Source organism: Pan troglodytes, chromosome 13, assembly GCF_028858775.2.
Source record: "Pan troglodytes isolate AG18354 chromosome 13, NHGRI_mPanTro3-v2.0_pri, whole genome shotgun sequence".
Taxonomy (NCBI): domain Eukaryota; kingdom Metazoa; phylum Chordata; class Mammalia; order Primates; family Hominidae; genus Pan; species Pan troglodytes.
The window spans coordinates 72,855,253-72,873,737 of NC_072411.2; the positions used below are offsets into that span (position 1 = coordinate 72,855,253).

An 18,485-nucleotide genomic window follows, 5' to 3' on the forward strand; every position below is an offset into this window, starting at 1 on the left:
GGCAACATAATGAGACCCTGTCTCCATAAAATATAAAAAAACAAAACCAAAAAATTAGCCAGGTGTAACGATGGGAGACTATAGTCCCAGCTACTCAGGGGTGGGGCTGAGGTGGGAGGATCATGTGAGCCGGGAATGTCGAGGCTGCAGTAAGGCCTGATTGCCTCACTGCACTCTAGCCTGAGTGACAGAGTGAGACCCTTGGCCTCCCAAAGTGCTGGGATTCTAGGCATGAGCCACAGTGCCCAGCCTGCAATTTTAAATATAACGATAAAAGAAAACCTCACTGGGAAAAGAACACTTGAACATTTGAGTAAAGACAGAATGAGAAGGAACAAACCCTACAAATGCCTGGAGGAAGAGATTTCCAAGCACAGGGTTAGTAATTACAAAGTCCCTGGCCCGTTCTACTTCATGTTTATGAAACAGCGAGGAGGCCATTGTCCCTAGGGTGGAGTGAGGATGGGGCAGAGCAGTATAAGAAGAACTCAAACAGGTAACAAGGTCAGACCGTGTAGGGCTTTGTCAGTATTATAAAGACTTTGTCTTTTCCTCTGAGATGCGGAATCATTAGAGAGTTTTGAGTAGAGGAAAGCCATGATATGAGTATGACCTAGTATTTTACATTGTGTGTGTTAGGGAAAGAAACGAGGGATAGTAAGAGCAGAAATAGAGAGTGAAGTTGTTAAAGTTTGAAAGTAGCTACACCAGAATTTACTGACAGATTGTAAGGAAGAAGTCAGTGATAACTCCAAGGTTTTGGACCAGACCAACTGGAAGGTGGAGTTGCCTCTAGTTATTTACAGAGATGGAGAAAACTGTAATAGGAGCAGGTTTGGAAAAAAGTATCAGGAGTTCAATTTGGGACACCTTAAGTTTCAGATGCCTATTAGAAATCCAAGTGGATGGCCAGGTGTGGTGGCTCATGCTTGTAATCCCAGCACTTTGGGCAGCCAAGGCAGGTGGATCACCTGAGGTCAGGGGTTCGAGACCAGCCTGGCCAACATAGCAAAACCCTGTCTCTACTAAAAATACAAAAATTAGCCGGGCGTGGTAGCACATGCCTGTAATCCCAGCTACGAGAGAGGCTGAGGAAGGAGAATTGCTTGAACCCAGGGGGCAGAGGTTGCAGTGAGCCGAGATCACCCCACTGCACTCCAACCTGGGCGACAGAGCGAGACTCCACCTCAAAAGAAAAAAAAGAAAAAAAAAAAAAATCCAAGTGGAAAATTCAACTGGACATATCAACCTGGAATGCTGGACAGAGGTTCAGGGTAAAGATATAAATTTGGGAGTCAATAACATCTAAATTTTTTTATTTTAATTGAAATAAAAATTAAGATATTTAAAACTGCCAGATTGGATGAGATTACAGAGGGAGAGAATGAAGGTAGGAAAATTGAAACGATCAAAAGATTGAATCCCAGCAGAAATCCATAATTATGTGTAAATGTCACCTCATCACAAAACTGGCTCCCTCTCTCCCTTTCCTAAGAGAGTCTGAATACTCCATTAGAAAACTTTCTCTACAAATCAAACTATCTTTGTGGACTAATTAAAACCTCTAAGGCACTAAAGAGGAGGGCTTTGAGTCCTATGTCCGGGAATGATCAGTAGCTCTACTAAAAGAAATTGGCAAAATAATACAAATATTATGCTTAGCTTATACATCCAAGGAGAACAAATTTAAACTGTTCAAAATCACTGTTGAACTAAGGGGAAGGAGCAGAAGCAGCTATTAAACATGTATTGAACACCATTAACTAGGCACACTTGAGCTTGCTAAAATGGGTTCTCTTTTTTTTGAGACTGAGTCTTGCTCTGTTGCCCAGGCTGGAGTGCAGTGGGCAATCTCAGCTCACTGCAACCTCTGCCTCACAGGTTCAAGCAATTCTGCCTCAGCCTCCTGAGTAGCTGGGATCACAGGCGTGCGCAACCATGCCTGGCTAATTTTTTTATTTTTAGTAGAGACGGGGGTTTCACCACGTTGGCCAGGCTGATCTCGAACTCCTGAACTCAGGTGATTTGCCTGCCTCAGCCTCCCAAAGTGCTGGGAATTACAGGCGTGAGCCACCACGCCCGGCCTAAAATGGGTTCTATGAGCATCAAATAAGATAGCCCACAAGGCTGATATTAACCCCCATTTTACTTAGAAGTAAACTTGGAGCAGTCAAACAATAGCCGATAAGTAGAATCTAGATGTAAACTCAAGTCAGACTGACTTCAACGTTTTTGCTTTTCTCCCAGTAAAAGCTGCCTTGAGGGCCTCAAGAGGTTCTTGAGTCCACGGTATTTACAACATGAGAAGAGTTGCCAGTGAGAAGAATCACAAAATACCTGTAATAATAAATTGTTTCAGATGAATGAAACCTCATCTGGTCTTATCTTGTACCCTAACCCTCCCATTGTGGGGGTCTGGAGAGATTCTGTGATTTTTCCAAGGTCAAATGATTATTATGTGACAGAGCCAGAAGGCTTCACTGAACAAGCATAAGGCGCTGGGACTGAGAAAAGAAGAAAGCATTTTCAGCCCCCTGAGCACTAAGCATGTGGTCTGGGAAGTCCTGTAGCCTCTCTGGACTTAAGTTTCCTCATCAAGAAAACAGAAGACCTCAGGTGATAATTAACTGAGAATTCATACAATAAACACACCACACAATTTCCCTGGACTTATTTCCTTCCTCTATGAGGATAATTATTAGTCGTGTTGCTAAAGAGAGAGAAACTGCAAGACAGACCGAGATATATAGAGAGAGTTCTCTAATGTCCGCCACAGACCCCAGCACCACCACTGTTGGCCAGACTGGGCCCACAGTAAGCAATTCTGGGCAGCCTATGTCAGACTTTACCCTGAGTTCCACCTTGCGCCTGCCTTGGCTTTTTTTTTCTTTTTTTTTTTTTTGAGACAAGAGTCTCACTCTGTTGCTCAGGCTGGAGTGCAGTGGCACGATCTTGGCTCCCTGCAACCTCTGCCTCCCGACTTCACACGATTCTCATGCCTCAGCCTCCCAAGTAGCTGGGATTCCAGGTCGTGCAGCACCATAACTGGCTAATTATTGTATGTTTAATAGAGATTGGGTTTCTCCATGTTGCCCAGGCTAGTCTCGAACTCCTGGCCTCAAGAGATCTGCCTACCTCGGCCTCCTAAAGTGCAGGGATTACAGGCGTGAACCACCGCACACAGTCCCCCCTTGCCCTTCTTGGTATAGGAGAGTGTATTCGTCAGCTATTGTCACAATCTTTGATATAGTTTGGATGTTTGTCCTCTCTAAATCTCGTGCTGAAATGTGACCCCCAGTGTTGAAGGTGGGGCCTAATGGGAATGGCAATCAATCATGCACCCCTTCTGTTAAAGTTCCAGTTTCCTCCCCTGAGTAACTGGCCAGGATTAGGGGAAGAAACCTGGCCTGGAATAGAAGTTTAAGTTATTAGATTCTCCACAACTAAGTCAGAACTTCCCAGAACCTTTTCACAAACAACAGTCCCAGATACCTATGTTTGAAAATGGGGACTAAATATCTGTTATTTTAAGTAGTCCAAGAGCTTTTACACTAAAAGAAATGAGTAAAATATTACTCTCCTCAGTCTCCCATGAATTCTGTATTTCACTAAAGCATCTCAGGTGGGAAATCCTCCTTTTTGCATCCCACCCTTTTGGGGAAGGACTGATTTTGCCTTGGTTTTTGTTGAGATCAGAAGACACAGATATACCTTTAAAGCTCCCCATCAGAATTACAATCCAGAACTGTATTTCCTTAGTTTCCAGTTTTGCAGTGAATCAGTTTCTTGCCTAATATTCACAGGTTCACTACATTTGAGACACAGCTAGGTGGGAAAAAAACAGATGCCATGCACCCCCTATTCTTTCACCAAAGAGACGCACTACCGTAGGTGTTTCAGGTCACTTCCGGAGCACTTCTGACCATTTGAAAAGGCCCTGCTTTGTGAAATATGGCAGGGATGAGTACGAGCCTGCATTCTTCCTTGAAGAACTGCTCCCTTGGGAGGCCTGTTGTTTCTTCTCAGAAATTGTAATCTATTGCCACCTGGTGGTCATTCTGTGTTCGTGTTAGAATAGCAAGAATTGGACGTTTCAAGATTTGCACAAGATTTGCCCAAACACAAATCACCCTGTCCTCCTCGATTCATTTATTTGTATTAGAATATTTTCATCTTCTGACTCTCAAGGGGGAAGGACCATTTGCCAGTTTTCCGAAGAATCCAGCTCTCTTCTTTAGAAAAAGTGGCTGTAATTCCTAGAGTCCTCTCCAGCCTTCCAGCATTCTGCTGTCACCCCTCCCACCCCCTCTCACCCTTTTAACATTTTCCTGCCTCCCAGCTGTGAGTGTTGTGTGGTCTGTTGGGATGGGGGTGTGGATTTAGCTATGATCCTTCAAAAAAGTCCAGAATAATTCAGGGAACTATCTTCAAAGTACAAAAACAGCAAATGGACCTTAGCTCCGACTTAAGCAGAATGAAAGGTTAAGTAACGCTTCCCCCAGTTCTCGTCTCGGGAGACAGACGTTTAACCGGTGAGCACTGCCATTTTTTTTTTTTCCTTTTTGGTCATAAATTAGACACTTAAAATAGATTTTAAGGAGCCAGCTGAAACGAACCAATACCATGGCTCTAAATTACGTTTCCTGGAGGCTAAAAATTCTAATTGCGTCAAAAAAAATTGACGTGTCCTGTCTACTCACCTTGACTGACCACGTTTTAGGCATGAAGATCTCCCCGCAGCCCGTTTGGGAGCTCCTTCAACGCCTCACGCTCCTCCTACTCACCCGTTTTTCCCTTTGCAGAAAAGGCTTGGCCCCAAATCCGGTTGGAATATCTTTAAACAATCCCCCATCCACCCACGACGGGGAAAGGAATAAAGGGCATTGTGGGCGGAGGGTCGTGTTCCCAAGTCCCAGCGCTGGTTGACCTAAGGAAACGTTATCCTCGGCAGACAGGGTGGAGTAGCCGGGGCTGCAAGCTCGCAAATCCCTAATGCCCGAGAGAGACTGGAGGGGTCGCACATCGCCCCCTCCTTCTTCTGCCTTTGAGCGCCGCGTTTCCATTTCTTCAAAGCGCTTCAAATGCAATCGAAACAGCTGGGCGGACACCACTCCCTTCCGGGCCACCCCTCATCACCGGTTCGAGTCCCCGGAGAGGATATCTTTTTTCCACCCCCATTATCCCGAGAATCCTCCCCCAGGAATGATAAAAGATTAAAGGAAGAGTGAAAGACATAAACAAAAATATAGGTTTCAAATGTTGTTTAGAGCCGAATGACAACCAAGGCCACTCTTAGTTCAAATTCCTACCGGAGAGAAGAGCAGTGGGCGAAATACCTCACCCCCCAACTAGGCAAAACAAACAGCAGTTACTGCCAGGAGGGAGGAGGGCTGGGGTGAGCCTGGTGGGTTGGCCCATAGCTATTGGCGGAAGCAAACGAAACAGAGGCGTGGGGACCAAAAGGGCGGGCGCTGTCCTTCGTGCTGAAAGATCTATGCCCTACCTCAAAACTCAGTAATCTGGATGGGGTGGAATTCCAGGCCTTCAATTCCTTACCATTCCTGCTGCGCCCAAGAGTCCGAGTTGGAGGAGGAGATCATTGAAAATTAAATCAAATTTATGAAGTTTCTAAGTGCGCTCCTCTCCCTGCCTCACTGGAATGTCCACTCCCGGCGTGCAGGATAATATAAACCGCAGGGACAATGCAGGCTCCAAAAAATAAGTGCTTGGCACATAGTAGGGGATTAATAAATATTCGTTTCAATTATTGCTAATATTCAATTAAACATTCTAAACAAGGACGGACAAGAGGCTTCATTCCTCCCCTACTCACCATAAAGGAGAAAGAGAGGGGTGTCCTCGAAGCTGGACGGACTCAGCTTCAGCTTGCGTTACCTAGCCTTGCAGGAGATTCCTTCTCCAAAGAGATTATTTCATTGGCTAAAACGTTAGGGGTGTTCTGAACTCTGGGGTCAAAGGAGGAAGTGGTTGGAAATGTCTCAATCTCGTGCCACAGGTGAAGTAAACGGATCTTCCTTTCCAGGGAATCACGGGTTTTGGGAAAAGGTTGAGGCGAGCGGGCGTCTATGCTGGACAATGAAGAACGAGGGGCACCGGGAGATGTGTTGCCTCCTCCTTCCTGTCTCCTGCCCCGTGCGTCTTGAATGATTTAGCACTGGCAGCTGGCTCCCTGATTGGTGCGACCGTCTCGTTTAGGAAAGGCTCTAGGAGGGCCGGTGGATAGAATTCCGAGCTTCACCTGGTTATATGCCGCCCACTTCAAGCGGCGCAGAGCAGCTGCCGGTTGAGTGGTTTGGGGGGACGTTTCCTACGTGGAGCAGGCACCCCCAGCCTGTCCATCCCCAAGCCTCAGTGCCCGGGGCTGCAGTCACCGCGCGCCCCGCCGTTTAGGATGTTTTTTGTGTCCTTAAAAAGTGCCCGGGATTTTATCGTCAGGTGGAGACAAGACGACAAAACAGTAGTTTCTTTAGTACCAAAGGCAACGCGATTATTTCAAACCCCACAGCGAGATCCCTCTTGCTGATCAGGCCATGTCTGCCCAGGGCGGACCCTTCGATCTCCCTTATGGAACTCTCGGTAATTTATAATATTTTTGTGTGTGTTTCCATTGTGTTGTGGTGAAAGGCGATAAGGCATTCAAAGAAAACGGACGGGCCTCGGCTGAACCAGTGAGGCCCCAGACGTGCGCATAAATAACCCCTGCGTGCTGCACCACCTGGGGAGAGGGGGAGGACCACGGTAAATACCAGTAAAGGAATCACTGCCTACACGGTGTCACCCAGACACGCACAGACATCAACATTTTTGCCCTAAAGAAAAAAACTGGGGGAGAAGAAAGGGGAGAACTTAAACTAGTGACAGGGCGGTGAGGGAAGGCATGAAGAGGCAAGCCGGCGCGTAACCGTCTGGCCAGCAGCTCCAGGTGTGGGCTCCGCTCGGGCGCTGGAGGAGAGACCCGGGAGCGCAGGGCCTCTCGGTCTCTGGGCTCTTGGCGCCCTCTGGTGGGAATTTCTCTTTCAACGCATTTTTACGGCGAGGGGCTTTTCCCAACGCAGCGGTTCTTTTAACTACGCCTAAATATTGCAAAGGGAGAATCCTTAAAGCGCGTGAAATCGAAGGGGGAGCGGGCCAGGGCAAGGGGGGCTGGTCCGCCCCTCCCGGGGCACCTCTGTGCTCGGGTTCCCCATGCGCGTGCAGCGGCGCTCGTGCGTGTCATCAATCTTCAGACGTGATTAATCAGGAGGCCTTCTTTTCCCATCACCAAGGGGGCCAAAGCGAGGAGCGAGCGCATAGCAAAAGGGACGCGGGGTCCTTTTCTCTGCCGGTGGCACTGGGTAGCTGTGGCCAGGTGTGGTACTTTGATGGGGCCCAGGGCTGGATGAGGAAACTGTAATTCCTCCATGGTCTAAGAGGTCTCCCCTCATTTCTGCCTCCTTTGCGGTTACAACAATCCCAGCTCCGTAGAGAGCCAACGAGGACACGACCCAAAGCGCGCTTTCGCTCAAGGAAGCGTCGCAGGGTCACAGATCTGGGGGAACCCCGGGGAAAAGGACTGAGGCAAAGCCGCCGCTCGTCTCCTACAATATATGGGAGGGGGAGGGGAAATGGGAGAGGGGAAAGGAGGGGAGGGAAGAAGAAACGCTCAGAAAGGCAGAATTCTTCGTAGGAATTATCTTTTCCCTCCTCTCACCCGACAGCCTGCCTATTTCCAAAGGGGGAGAAAAAAAGCGTGTTGAGTACGTTCTGGATTACTCATAAGACCTTTTTTTTTCCTTCCGGGCGCAAAACCGTGAGCTGGATTTATAATCGCCCTATAAAGCTCCAGAGGCGGTCAGGCACCTGCAGAGGAGCCCCGCCGCTCCGCCGACTAGCTGCCCCCGCGAGCAACGGCCTCGTGATTTCCCCGCCGATCCGGTCCCCGCCTCCCCACTCTGCCCCCGCCTACCCCGAAGCCGTGCAGCCGCCTCTCCGAATCTCTCTCTTCTCCTGGCGCTCGCGTGCGAGAGGGAACTAGCGAGAACGAGGAAGCAGCTGGAGGTGACGCCGGGCAGATTACGCCTGTCAGGGCCGAGTCGAGCGGATCGCTGGGCGCTGTGCAGAGGAAAGGCGGGAGTGCCCGGCTCGCTGTCGCCGAGCCGAGGTGGGTAAGCTAGCGACCACCTGGACTTCCCAGCGCCCAACCGTGGCTTTTCAGCCAGGTCCTCTCCTCCCGCGGCTTCTCAACCAACCCCATCCTAGCGCCGGCCACCCAACCTCCCGAAATGAGTGCTTCCTGCCCGCCCTAGTCCCTGCTCTCCACGGGTGCGCTGCGCAGGGACCCCCCCGCCCTCGTCACTCTTCTTATCCCTGCCCTCCGGATTCACGCCCCGGGGAAGCACGGAGGCTGAGGCTCTAGTTGAAGTGGGGCAAGAGCGATTTTCCCTTGAGCTTCCATGCTGCGAGCGCCTGTCCCTCCAAAGGGCGCCTGGGCAGCAGCCGCCGAAGGCGCTACTAGGAACGGTAACCTGTTACTTTCCCAGCGGCCGTAGTCGACCCGCTGCCCGAGTTGCTGTGCGAGTGCGCGCGCGGGGCTAGGAGTGAGGTCGGAGGGAGGGTGTGGAGGCGATGGCCGGTGGGCCCTTCTCTGTGGGGTCCTCGATCTACCCGGATTAGCCCGCAATCTCTCTGTCCCGGGGCCTTCGGGCGCCATCGCGCCAGCGCCGAGAGTCGAGCAGGGGCGCCGCGCAAGATCTTTGTCCGCCGCCTCCTGCGCGCTGCGCGCAAGTTCGTTTCCCCGGTGACGTTCCCCATGCTTACTTACCCCACCCTCTCTGGATCTGTACCGCGAGAAATCTGGGGTCCTCAGGGGGCTAGGTAGAGGAGAAACGCTGAAACCGGACCGAAACCTCGCCCTAGGTTTAGCGATGGCTAAAAACCGGCTGGGATAAGAGGGAGGCAAGCAAGGTTCCGACTCGCTGCTTTCTGGCTGTCTGGAGTGCAAGGTGACTGTGGTTCTTCTCTGGCCAAGTCCGAGGGAGAACGTAAACATATGGGCCTTTTTCCCCCTCTCACCTTGTCTCACCAAAGTCCCTAGTCCCCGGAGCAGTTAGCCTCTTTCTTTCCAGGGAATTAGCCAGACACAACAACGGGAACCAGACACCGAACCAGACATGCCCGCCCCGTGCGCCCTCCCCCGCTGGCCCACACGCCGGCTGCTGAGTGCCCAATGGGGCTTGTAGCGGCTCGGCTGGAAAATCGCTCACTGAGCGCTCCCCTGTGCTCCTAGCCCAGTCCCCCACACCCTTGCGTCTTGTACTGGCCTTGGACCCCCCACCCCGACCCCGACCCCGCCTCGTCTCGGCGCTTCACTCCAGGTCGCGCCGATGCACCGCCAGACTCGAGAGCGGCCCAGGGCTACGCTCCCTGCGCCCCAGTACCGGAGCTAGCGCGCACGTCTCCTCCGCTGCCCCCACCCCTGCGCACCCCTACCAGGCAGGCTCGCTGCCTTTCCTCCCTCTTGTCTCTCCAGAGCCGGATCTTCAAGGGGAGCCTCCGTGCCCCCGGCTGCTCAGTCCCTCCGGTGTGCAGGACCCCGGAAGTCCTCCCCGCACAGCTCTCGCTTCTCTTTGCAGCCTGTTTCTGCGCCGGACCAGTCGAGGACTCCGGACAGTAGAGGCCCCGGGACGACCGAGCTGATGGCGTCTTCGACCCCATCTTCGTCCGCAACCTCCTCGAACGCGGGAGCGGACCCCAATACCACTAACCTGCGCCCCACAAGTAGGTCCCGCCCCAATTTTCTATCAAATGAACTGCAGGGAAGATGGGGGCGCTGGGACGTCGGGAGGCTGAGCTGGCGGAAAGGGAAGGGGGAGCGCGGAGATAATGGAGGCTGGGAAATAAATGGGGCTCTGACCCCGTCCCTGCCAGAGGTCATTCGGCTGTCAGGAACGCTAGGTGACTCCCAGGGCACCGGAGAGCGAGGACCACGCAAGGTCCGAGCAGCGGCGATCGTTGAGGGCTTCGCGGCGGAGGAGGGGCGCGCAGCCAGGGTGTTGTTTTTATTCTGTTGTGTGTGGTTTCTTTGCTCCGTGGGACGATAGGGGTCAGCGCAGGGGGCGGAATGAAGAGCTAGGAGCCCCAGCAGGAATAAGACTTTTCAGTCCCCGGCTTTCGTTGAGCCAAGATCTGACCTCCTCCTTTCCCCCTGCGCTGTGTTCAAAGTCTATAATCAGCGGAAATTTCGACATTAATTGCAGCTTTTAGAAAACTCAAGGTCCCTAATTGCTCCAAATTTGCATCAAGCTATTGACGAGTTAGGGAGAAGTCAGGGGCGGGAAAGGTGCATAAAACTGAGACTGAGCCTTGACATTTCATACAATTAATTACATCTCAGAGACATAAATAAATAAATAAATAGGGGAGCGGGCGGCATCCTGAGCGGCAAGAGATGGGGAACTGGGAGGGGGCAAGAAGATTTATCATAGAGAGGAGAGAGCACCTCTCTCCTTATCCCAGGCAAGAGATCTGTCAGGAGGTGACATGTCCCGGAAAGAGAGAAGGAAAAGAGACACCAGATAAAAGAGGGGGGAGGATTTATGCTTCCCTGTCTTAAGTGCGACAGGCTCCTAAACCCATTTCCAGAATCTACCTTTAATTTTATTTCCTACCTCTGTAAAGGCTTGAGATGAGAAAATTGTTTTTCTTTTTCCTTGTTGGAGTGAAGAAGTGTCTCCTGACCCCACCCCCCTAAAAAAAACTTATCAGCTTCAGACTGTAAGGGTTCCCGCTCTCCCATTTATTTATTTTGTTTCTGAGATGTAATTAATTGTATGAATTTCCAGAATTTGTATACAGAAAGGGCTTAAGAAGGATAGTGTGGTTACAGGGAGTGCTTATTGATGCGCTTTTATGGCACTTTATATTTGAGAAAATAAGTATCCTCATCAATGAAGTGGGGATTATTACCGGAAAGCCCCTTTAGACGCTGGCATTGGCTCCCGGGCAGGAGGTCTCGTGTTAAGTCCTCAGGTCTCATTCCAATTTCCTTTGCAGCTCCCTCTTCCCGCCACCCAGGAGGGATACAATTACCCACACAACAAAGAGGGCCTCGGGAGAGTCGCCAGCCCTGGTAGCATATGAACCGGGCACCGGCGTTGGAGCTGGCCAGGGCAGGGCGGGAGGAACGCGAGGCCTGCGCGCCTTTGTGTGGTGCTTTCGCCTTGATGGATTTCTTTTCTGACACTTTCCACATTTCCCGCCCCCTTTTGCCGCCTGGGGGTGGGGGTGGGGGGTTAGCAGGCAGTTGTGTTAATTTACCCTCCACTCCCGGCGCCCTTACTTCCCGGTGGCCGCCAGTCGCCGGCGCAAATGCCAAGTCACCGGTAGGAGACCCAACAGAGGCGATGACCTGAATCCGCACGTGGCCTGGTTCGCCTGGAAGCTACCAAAGCGAAGGCAAGAGAGCCCGGGACCCTGCTGTAAAACAGCAAGCAGCACGTGTCCCAGGCACACTGTTGCGGGCCCTTAGCCTAGCTACGGCATCCGCACCCCCGGCTTCAAAGGCGCGCTGGGCGCTCTATCCACTCTCACCCTCCCTTGCAGACAATACCTTTGCCCGCCCAGCTAGCTCCACTTCTTTGCCCCCTTAGAGTCTCCTGGGAGGTGGCGTTAGTGCAGGCAACCTAAGGCACTCTCTTGTTCCAGAAACCCTTGGGTGGGGCTTGGAGCCCTCCTTGTCCCCAACCACTAGGTCTTCCCGACCCTTGCTACATCAAAGGGGCTCTCTCGCTTGCTCTCCCCATCTCCATTTCCCTTTCTTTCATTGCAACCCCCAATTTTGAAAGGCAGTGCAATGTGTCTGAACTCCAACTTCCCTGCTGATTGACCTTGGAAAACTCATGTAACCTCTCTGAGCCTCGATGTTATTTCTTTGTCAAATGACTCTTAGATCAACACTCCTGCCAGTTTCATAGGACTGTTACGAGAATTAGATGAGATGATGTTGAAAGTGAAAGCACTTTATCAGGTCCAAATAGCTCTTTATCCGCCAGGTATTATTAGGGTTTCGCTTTTGCACTGATTTCCTGTCTGTCACTGGAACTCCATCTGTGACATGTCTTACCGACGTCAGGCTGTTTCTTCTCCCCGCTGGGGCTCTGTTGTGCCTCAGGTTTAATGGATGTCACTCTCCTTATCGCCTCCAACACTTGTGCGAAGCTGGAGGCACCAGTCAGGGTAGGGTAAGCGAGTGCTTGGAGAGGTTTGCTTTGAGAGATTGGAAGGGGATTTCGTGCTGGGCTCACCACACCACTCCGCTTGGGGGCTTAGTGGGGATGGGGCTGCTTTCCACGCTTCTTGCTGGAAGTTGAACCCCAAAGGCAGCAGGTAGACCTTGAGGGGTTTGAGAACAGCCTGGAAAAGAAGGAAAATCCAGCAGCACCTCCACCCTCAGTTGTGACTCAGAGGAAAGGTGCTTGATTCCATTTACCTTTGCCTGCTCCAGACCCAAGATGTCAGAGGGAAGGGTTAATGAGGAGCAGGTTGGGAAGAGGGGCCAGGGATGAGGACCTGAGGCACACTATTGTCTTTCCCACTCCCCGGTCTGACTGAAGAGCAGTCATGCGAGCCCGATCATCTAGTCAAATACTATTTTTCACCCAATTAATTCTTGAACTCTTCCACGACCCCATTTCATGCCAGTTTATTTTAAGCTGCCACTAGGCTGGAGACCCGCCAAGAAATTATGAGACGTTTCGGTCCCAGATGCCTGTGTTCCCTTTCTGGGCTGCTGTGGTCGCCCTTTGAGTCTGCGGGGCCCGGCCAGTGGGTGTTGGGCAGCTCGATCGGAGCCTGGCCCTTTGCGTGTGGGTCAGCCTTCACCCAACTCCGACCCCACCTCCGGAGCTGCCGGGCGGGGGTCGCTTACGGGCCCGGAGGGGCGCCGGGTGCCCCGCCTCTCAGAGACACCGTTCTATATTTGAAGCCAGGAGCAGGAAGGGAGTATGATGGGGGCTTAGAGTATATGCCTGTCGGCTCACAGATTTGGCTCCTAGCTCCTTTCAGGAAGTAGCTTTTAATGAAGAGCTCTGGCAAAGTCCTCATCCTCCCCCAAGAAAACCATTGTCCTCCACCCATTTCCCCGCGGTCGGAACCTCCCTAACCGAACCTCTCTCCCTCTCTCTCGTCCTAGCGTACGATACCTGGTGCGGCGTGGCCCATGGATGTACCAGAAAACTGGGGCTCAAGATCTGCGGTAAGTGACAGGACCCACTGGGGCCCGGCTGGGTGGCGCGGCGGGCGGACCTTTGGGGCTTGGGAGACTGGGACGCAAACGGAGGGGTATCCGGGCTCATGGGTCTGATTTTCTAATGTAATTACAGCCAGGACAGCCAGCGACCACGCTCCCCTACAGGCCCTGACCCTCCTCTGCCCGCCCCAGACCTGGTCCCCAGGGGTCTTTTCCTCTGGAGTCCCCAATCCCCAACACCCCGTGGAGCGAACGCCGGGTGCCCTGCCTGGGCGCAGAAGCGGGAGGAAAGCGCCCCCGCGCGGCAACCCCGCTTTCCTAGCCCCGCGCTCAAGCAGCTCCCACCCGGTGCCGTGCACTCGGCCTGCGCGTCCCAAAGGTCGCGTAGAAAAGGTGAACTGATCTGGCTTGCTGGAGAGCAGACCAAAGGCGGTGTATCTGCCTAAAGCTGTAGCTGACACGTCTCCCCCATCCCCTACATCATCGCCTACCCCTCACTCGCACCTCCACCCGCGCAGTCGGGTCGCATTGAAAGTGGTCTCTCCACCTTGAGGGGTTTTGCCCTGAGATGTCATAACGGATTCAAGTTTCTTTCTTTGGGGCCTCGGAGGCTAAAGAAAAGGATTGCCTGGAGCCCTCCATGGCCTGCCTGAGGGAGGCACGAGGGTTTGCCTGGCGCATCCTTGAAGGCGAGGAGGGAAGGGAAAGGGGACGAGCAGGGACGAGGAGCCGCAGGCGGCGAAAGAACCGGGAAGGAAGAAAATAGATCAGGGAGCTGGAGAGGAGAAAGAACTGCTCTCTGGAGACAGGAGGGTCTGAAATGAAAACACCCAAAGGATGTAATTTTTTTAAAGGAAAAAGGGAGATTTGTTCGAAGGGACACAGCTGAGTGACTCTGGCTGAACAATGAGGACTCGCTTTCCTGGCTACATTTCACCGACTAAAATTCTCTAGCCTTATCGGGCCAGAAAATACGGATGTCCCCGGGCAGAGGTTGGAGAGGCGGGGGAAGATTAACGAGCGGCTTATTAAAGAGCCATCCGTCAGCTGCTGCGCGCGGGAGATAGCGGCAGAGCAGGCACGGGACACGCCCGCCCGCCCTAGCCCCGGAGCGCCGAGAGCCGCCCGCCGCCTGGGTGCTCTCTGCACCTGATCTTCCCAGCCTCCCTGGGTCCCGGGGCGAGGGCGGTGGCAGTTTGCAGTCAGAGCAGAGTGGCCGCTTTGGGGAACTACTCCCTTCCCTGCTTGGCCGCGCCGCACCCTCCCTGCATTTCTGGGGCTCTGTCCTCTAGACCCTGGGACTCGGCGTTTAGGGAGGAACAGGCGCTCCATTCCTAGACCCAGCCATTTTCCACCGAAAGCCCAGCCCTGCCGCCGGGCGGCCTGGGGGTTTGGCCTTCTCCCCAGCGCAGGACGCCCGTGGGGCGAGGCCAGGGCTGCATCCCTGTGCTGGGGCAGCCGGCGGCCGCGGATCTTTGTTCTATAAATAGCCCCGTCCCACTCCCACCCCCACCTCCACCCCCACCCTGCCGCCATTCTGGGCTTAATGGCCCGTTTCGCGCCAGGTCCCTTCGGCGGCCGCAGCGCTCGGCTTCTGCAGCCGTCATTGTCATGCAGCCAGCCGGGCAGGCAGAACTGAGCGAGCCCTGGGCAGCCGAGGACAGGGTAGGGGCAGGCTCTGGGTGACGGCTCCTTACCCGCGGCGCCTGGCCTGCTGAGGGTGGGGGGCAGCCCTCATTCACCCCCATCCTGCCCCCTGCTGTCCCCTGCTCCTCTAGCTGCAGGCGCTCCACTTCCGCGGGAATAAAAGGTCTAAGTGCTTCTTATGGGGACATACCCGACGAGTTCAGAAAGGGTAAAGAGGCGGGAAAGAGTGGGGCTTCGCTGGTCCGGAAATAGGGAACCCGGAGTTGGCCTCAACTCCCCCTCCCCCACTGTCAGCCGAAGCTAGGAGGGAGAGCTCCTGGGGGCTACAGTCCTCAGAGAGTTTCCTCCCTGTGTCTGCTCCCCACAACCCATGGTAGTCTGTTGAGGAGAAATTGCCTTGGGCTAAAATGCCCCGCTTTTGGGGCCACAGGTTAGGAGGCTTCCCATTAGGTTTGATTGTGAAAGAAAACAAAACACCAAGATTTATTTTCCACACCTTGAGACAACTTTGGCTTTCCATTTTAATCTAGTGGAGGCAAAGTGCAGTCTTTTGTGTTGGCCCTGGGTCCACAGCTCCCTGCCTGCCTACACACACACACACACACACACACACACACACACACACACACACACCCCTCCCTTCATCCCTGGAGGGATGGACCTGGAGGGTCCCTTCTTGACTTGACACCATCCAGGTTGGTTTACCCTTTCACATTAAGAGAGCAGAGGAACTCATGGTCCTCTTCCCACTTCCAAACCCACTGCCCTGGATGACTCTCAGAAGCACCCTCAGTGCCTTGCCAAAATTCAACCCCCACCTCTCCCCCTGCCCTTCCCCAAAATCCACAGAATGAAGCTGCAAGGAAGGCCCTGGGCCCCACTAGTGGTAGCCCTGAAGGCAGGATTAGCTCTGGAGGCAGAATCCCCCAAGGAGAGTAATCAGCTAGAAGAAACCCATGGTCTTGCCAAGAGCTGGAGAGTGCTGCAGGCATGGTGGCATGACCTAAATACGATGAGTTGCAGGGATCCCTAAGTTCTGGCTCCAGGCTCTGCTAACTTCCCAGGGTGTCCTTGGGCTTCCATTACTTATCTCTTGCTGCCAACTACAGCCCCTGAGCTGTTTTATTTAGCCTACACTCATGTGTGTGTGTGTGTGTGTGTGTGTGTATGTATATGTATGTGTGTGTAATTTTGTATCAAGTGCCAAACCTTAAAAATAGAGAGATTTCAAGTGCTCTCTTTTTCTGGTTTCTCTTGAAAAAACTTGGGGGTGGGCAATGGGGAGGGAAACATGGCAGGTGCTGTTAGCCCAAGAAAATCAGAAAAAGAAGTCATGGTGGCTCACATCTGTAATCCCAACACTTTGGGAGGCCAAGGTGGTAGGATCATTTGAGGCCAGGAGTTTGAGACTAGCCTGAGCAGCATAGGGAGACCCCATCTCTACAAAAACTTTCAAAAAATTAGCCAGGTGTGGTGGCCACATAGCTGCAGTCCTAGCTACTCAGGAGGATGAGGCAGGAGGATCGCTTGAGCCCAGGAGTTTGAAATTACAATGAGCTATGATGGCGCCACTACACTCCAGTCTGGACAACAGCAATACAGTATGACCCTGTCTCAAAAACAAACAAACAAATGAAAAAGAGCCCCTCCGTCTATGCATACGCAATTCCATGCCATAGCTTGGTGAACAGAGAATGTGCTGGGCTTCAGCTCCCACGTGCCCTGTTGGCCATAGGTGTTTATGCCATACACAGCTCAAAGCCCCACTTGGCAACAACTGGCTGGAGCCAGGTGCTTTCTAGCTACACATACCTGTGCGCACATGCACGCACACATACACATACACACTCTCTCACTGGGCCCCATAAGCCTTTGAGTTTGGCAGCAGGGGTGAGGAACCTGCAGCAGGAGCTCCCCTCAGCTCAGAGGTGGAGTCATGATTTTTCTCCCCTTGCGGCTGGCCAGTGTGCTAGCACCCAACCAAACACAACTGCAGCTTTGCCTCTCCTCTGCTTTCCTCTTTGCCTCTAAGAATGTAGAGCTCTGTGACCAGTTACCCACAGGCTTAAACTAGGTCCTCGAAGCTGGGGTGTAGAGCAAGAGGGAGTACACTCGGCTTCATTCTCTGGGACCCCTTCTTACAGGACCCCTTGCTAGCCAGGGAAATTGTCAAGGCACTGACCTCCATGTCACCCACCACCTCTTCATCCTTGGAGAAGCAGTTCCTTCCAGGGCCTCTCAGAGCCAAGGGAGGCCTGGATCACCTACCTTTCTGAGGATCCCAGTATTTTAGAGAACAAACACCTTCCTAAACAAAGTGAAAGACATGACAATATATATGTTTATATTAGCAAATTAATTGTTTTAACATAAATTATAATGCAGTGTAAGTGTGCTATTCATAAAATAATTACAGGATTTAGAGAGGATTCTGATTCCTAGTACATTACTGGAAGTGCAGCCCAAGGAATGGGATGCAGGTTTAAAGCCGTGTCGTAGGGCCGGGCGCAGTGGCTCGCACCTGTAATCCCAGCACTTTGGGAGGCCGAGACAGGTGGATCACCTGAGGTCAGGAGTTTGAGACCAGCCTGACCAACATGGCGAAACCCCCGTCTCTACTAAAAATACAAAAATTAGCTGGACGTGGTGGTAGGCACCTGTAATCCCAACTACTTGGGAGGCTGAGGCAGGAGAATCACTTGAACTTGGGAGCTGGAGGTTGTGGTGAGCCAAAATCATGCCACTGCACTCCAGCCTGGGTGACAGAGCAAGACTCCGTCTCAAAAAAAAAAAAAAAAGCTGTGGCATAATGATCGTTTCTCAGCCTCATGAGCGCATCTCTGGGAGAGCCTGTGTCAAAACCTCAAGCCGAGTTTCTGCTTCCTGCAGCTGCCCAGAGGGAAGGGGCTTCAAGGTGGGGAGACTCAGGAAGTGAGTCAGAAGCCTAACCAGACGTCGGGGACAACAGAGTGGAGGTTCAGCTGGGCAGGACCTCACTACATGAGGCCACATGGGTTTGGTCTTTCAAGTCTGGCAAATTCCACAGCTCAATGTTCTGGGATGAGAGGAGCAGTCTCAGAGTTCAGGTGCCATCTGATCCTGCATCCCTCTGGCAAATGAGTGCTGGCTCCTGGTTCTGGACTTTGAGGATTTGGAGGAGGAATTCAGGAAGTAGGCAAAGAGATATGGAAAAGGATACAATCCCATCTTTATACCCAAGTGTGGAGCTCTATTATAGTGTATTTCCCCCCTTCTCATGTCCTTTGGGCTTTAGTGATAAATGTAAAAGGTGCTGGGAGCAACAAAAAGCTTGGTGGCTCTGCTTTCCCCTTCTTCCCTCCAGAAATAGCCCCTGGCTCCCTTGTGTGGGAGGATTCTAATCACCGCAGCCTTCCCATGCATCCCTCCTTCTCCCACCCATCACAGTTGAATTGTAGTCCTGGGAAGCAAAGCTGAATTCTCCAGATTAACTTGCCTTTTTGCACCTCTTGGGACTTTCTTCCAAGTCTGCCTTGTGACACGTGTGACTCCGCAAGTTTCTTGGTATTTACAGAAACAGCTTTGGGGTCACCGAGAAGCTTAGAACCTTTTT

General features: G+C 52.5%; 1 protein-coding gene across 3 annotated transcripts in view; it reads left to right on the plus strand.

Annotated features, from left to right (window-relative positions):
* The first annotated feature begins 7,850 nt into the window (after positions 1-7,850).
* Positions 7,851-18,485, plus strand: part of GAD1 (glutamate decarboxylase 1) — a 44,512-nt gene continuing 33,877 nt past the window's right edge. The window contains exons 1-3 of one of the 3 annotated variants that reach the window (XM_063790261.1): positions 7,851-8,161; positions 9,633-9,777; positions 13,190-13,252. In XM_063790261.1, the coding sequence (XP_063646331.1) occupies positions 9,696-9,777; positions 13,190-13,252 (145 nt within the window). In that variant the 5' untranslated portion in view covers positions 7,851-8,161; positions 9,633-9,695. Of the gene's footprint in view, positions 8,162-9,632; positions 9,778-13,189; positions 13,253-18,485 lie in introns of those variants that run through there. The other 2 variants (XM_009443704.3, NM_001034113.1) reach the window with 2 other exon arrangements.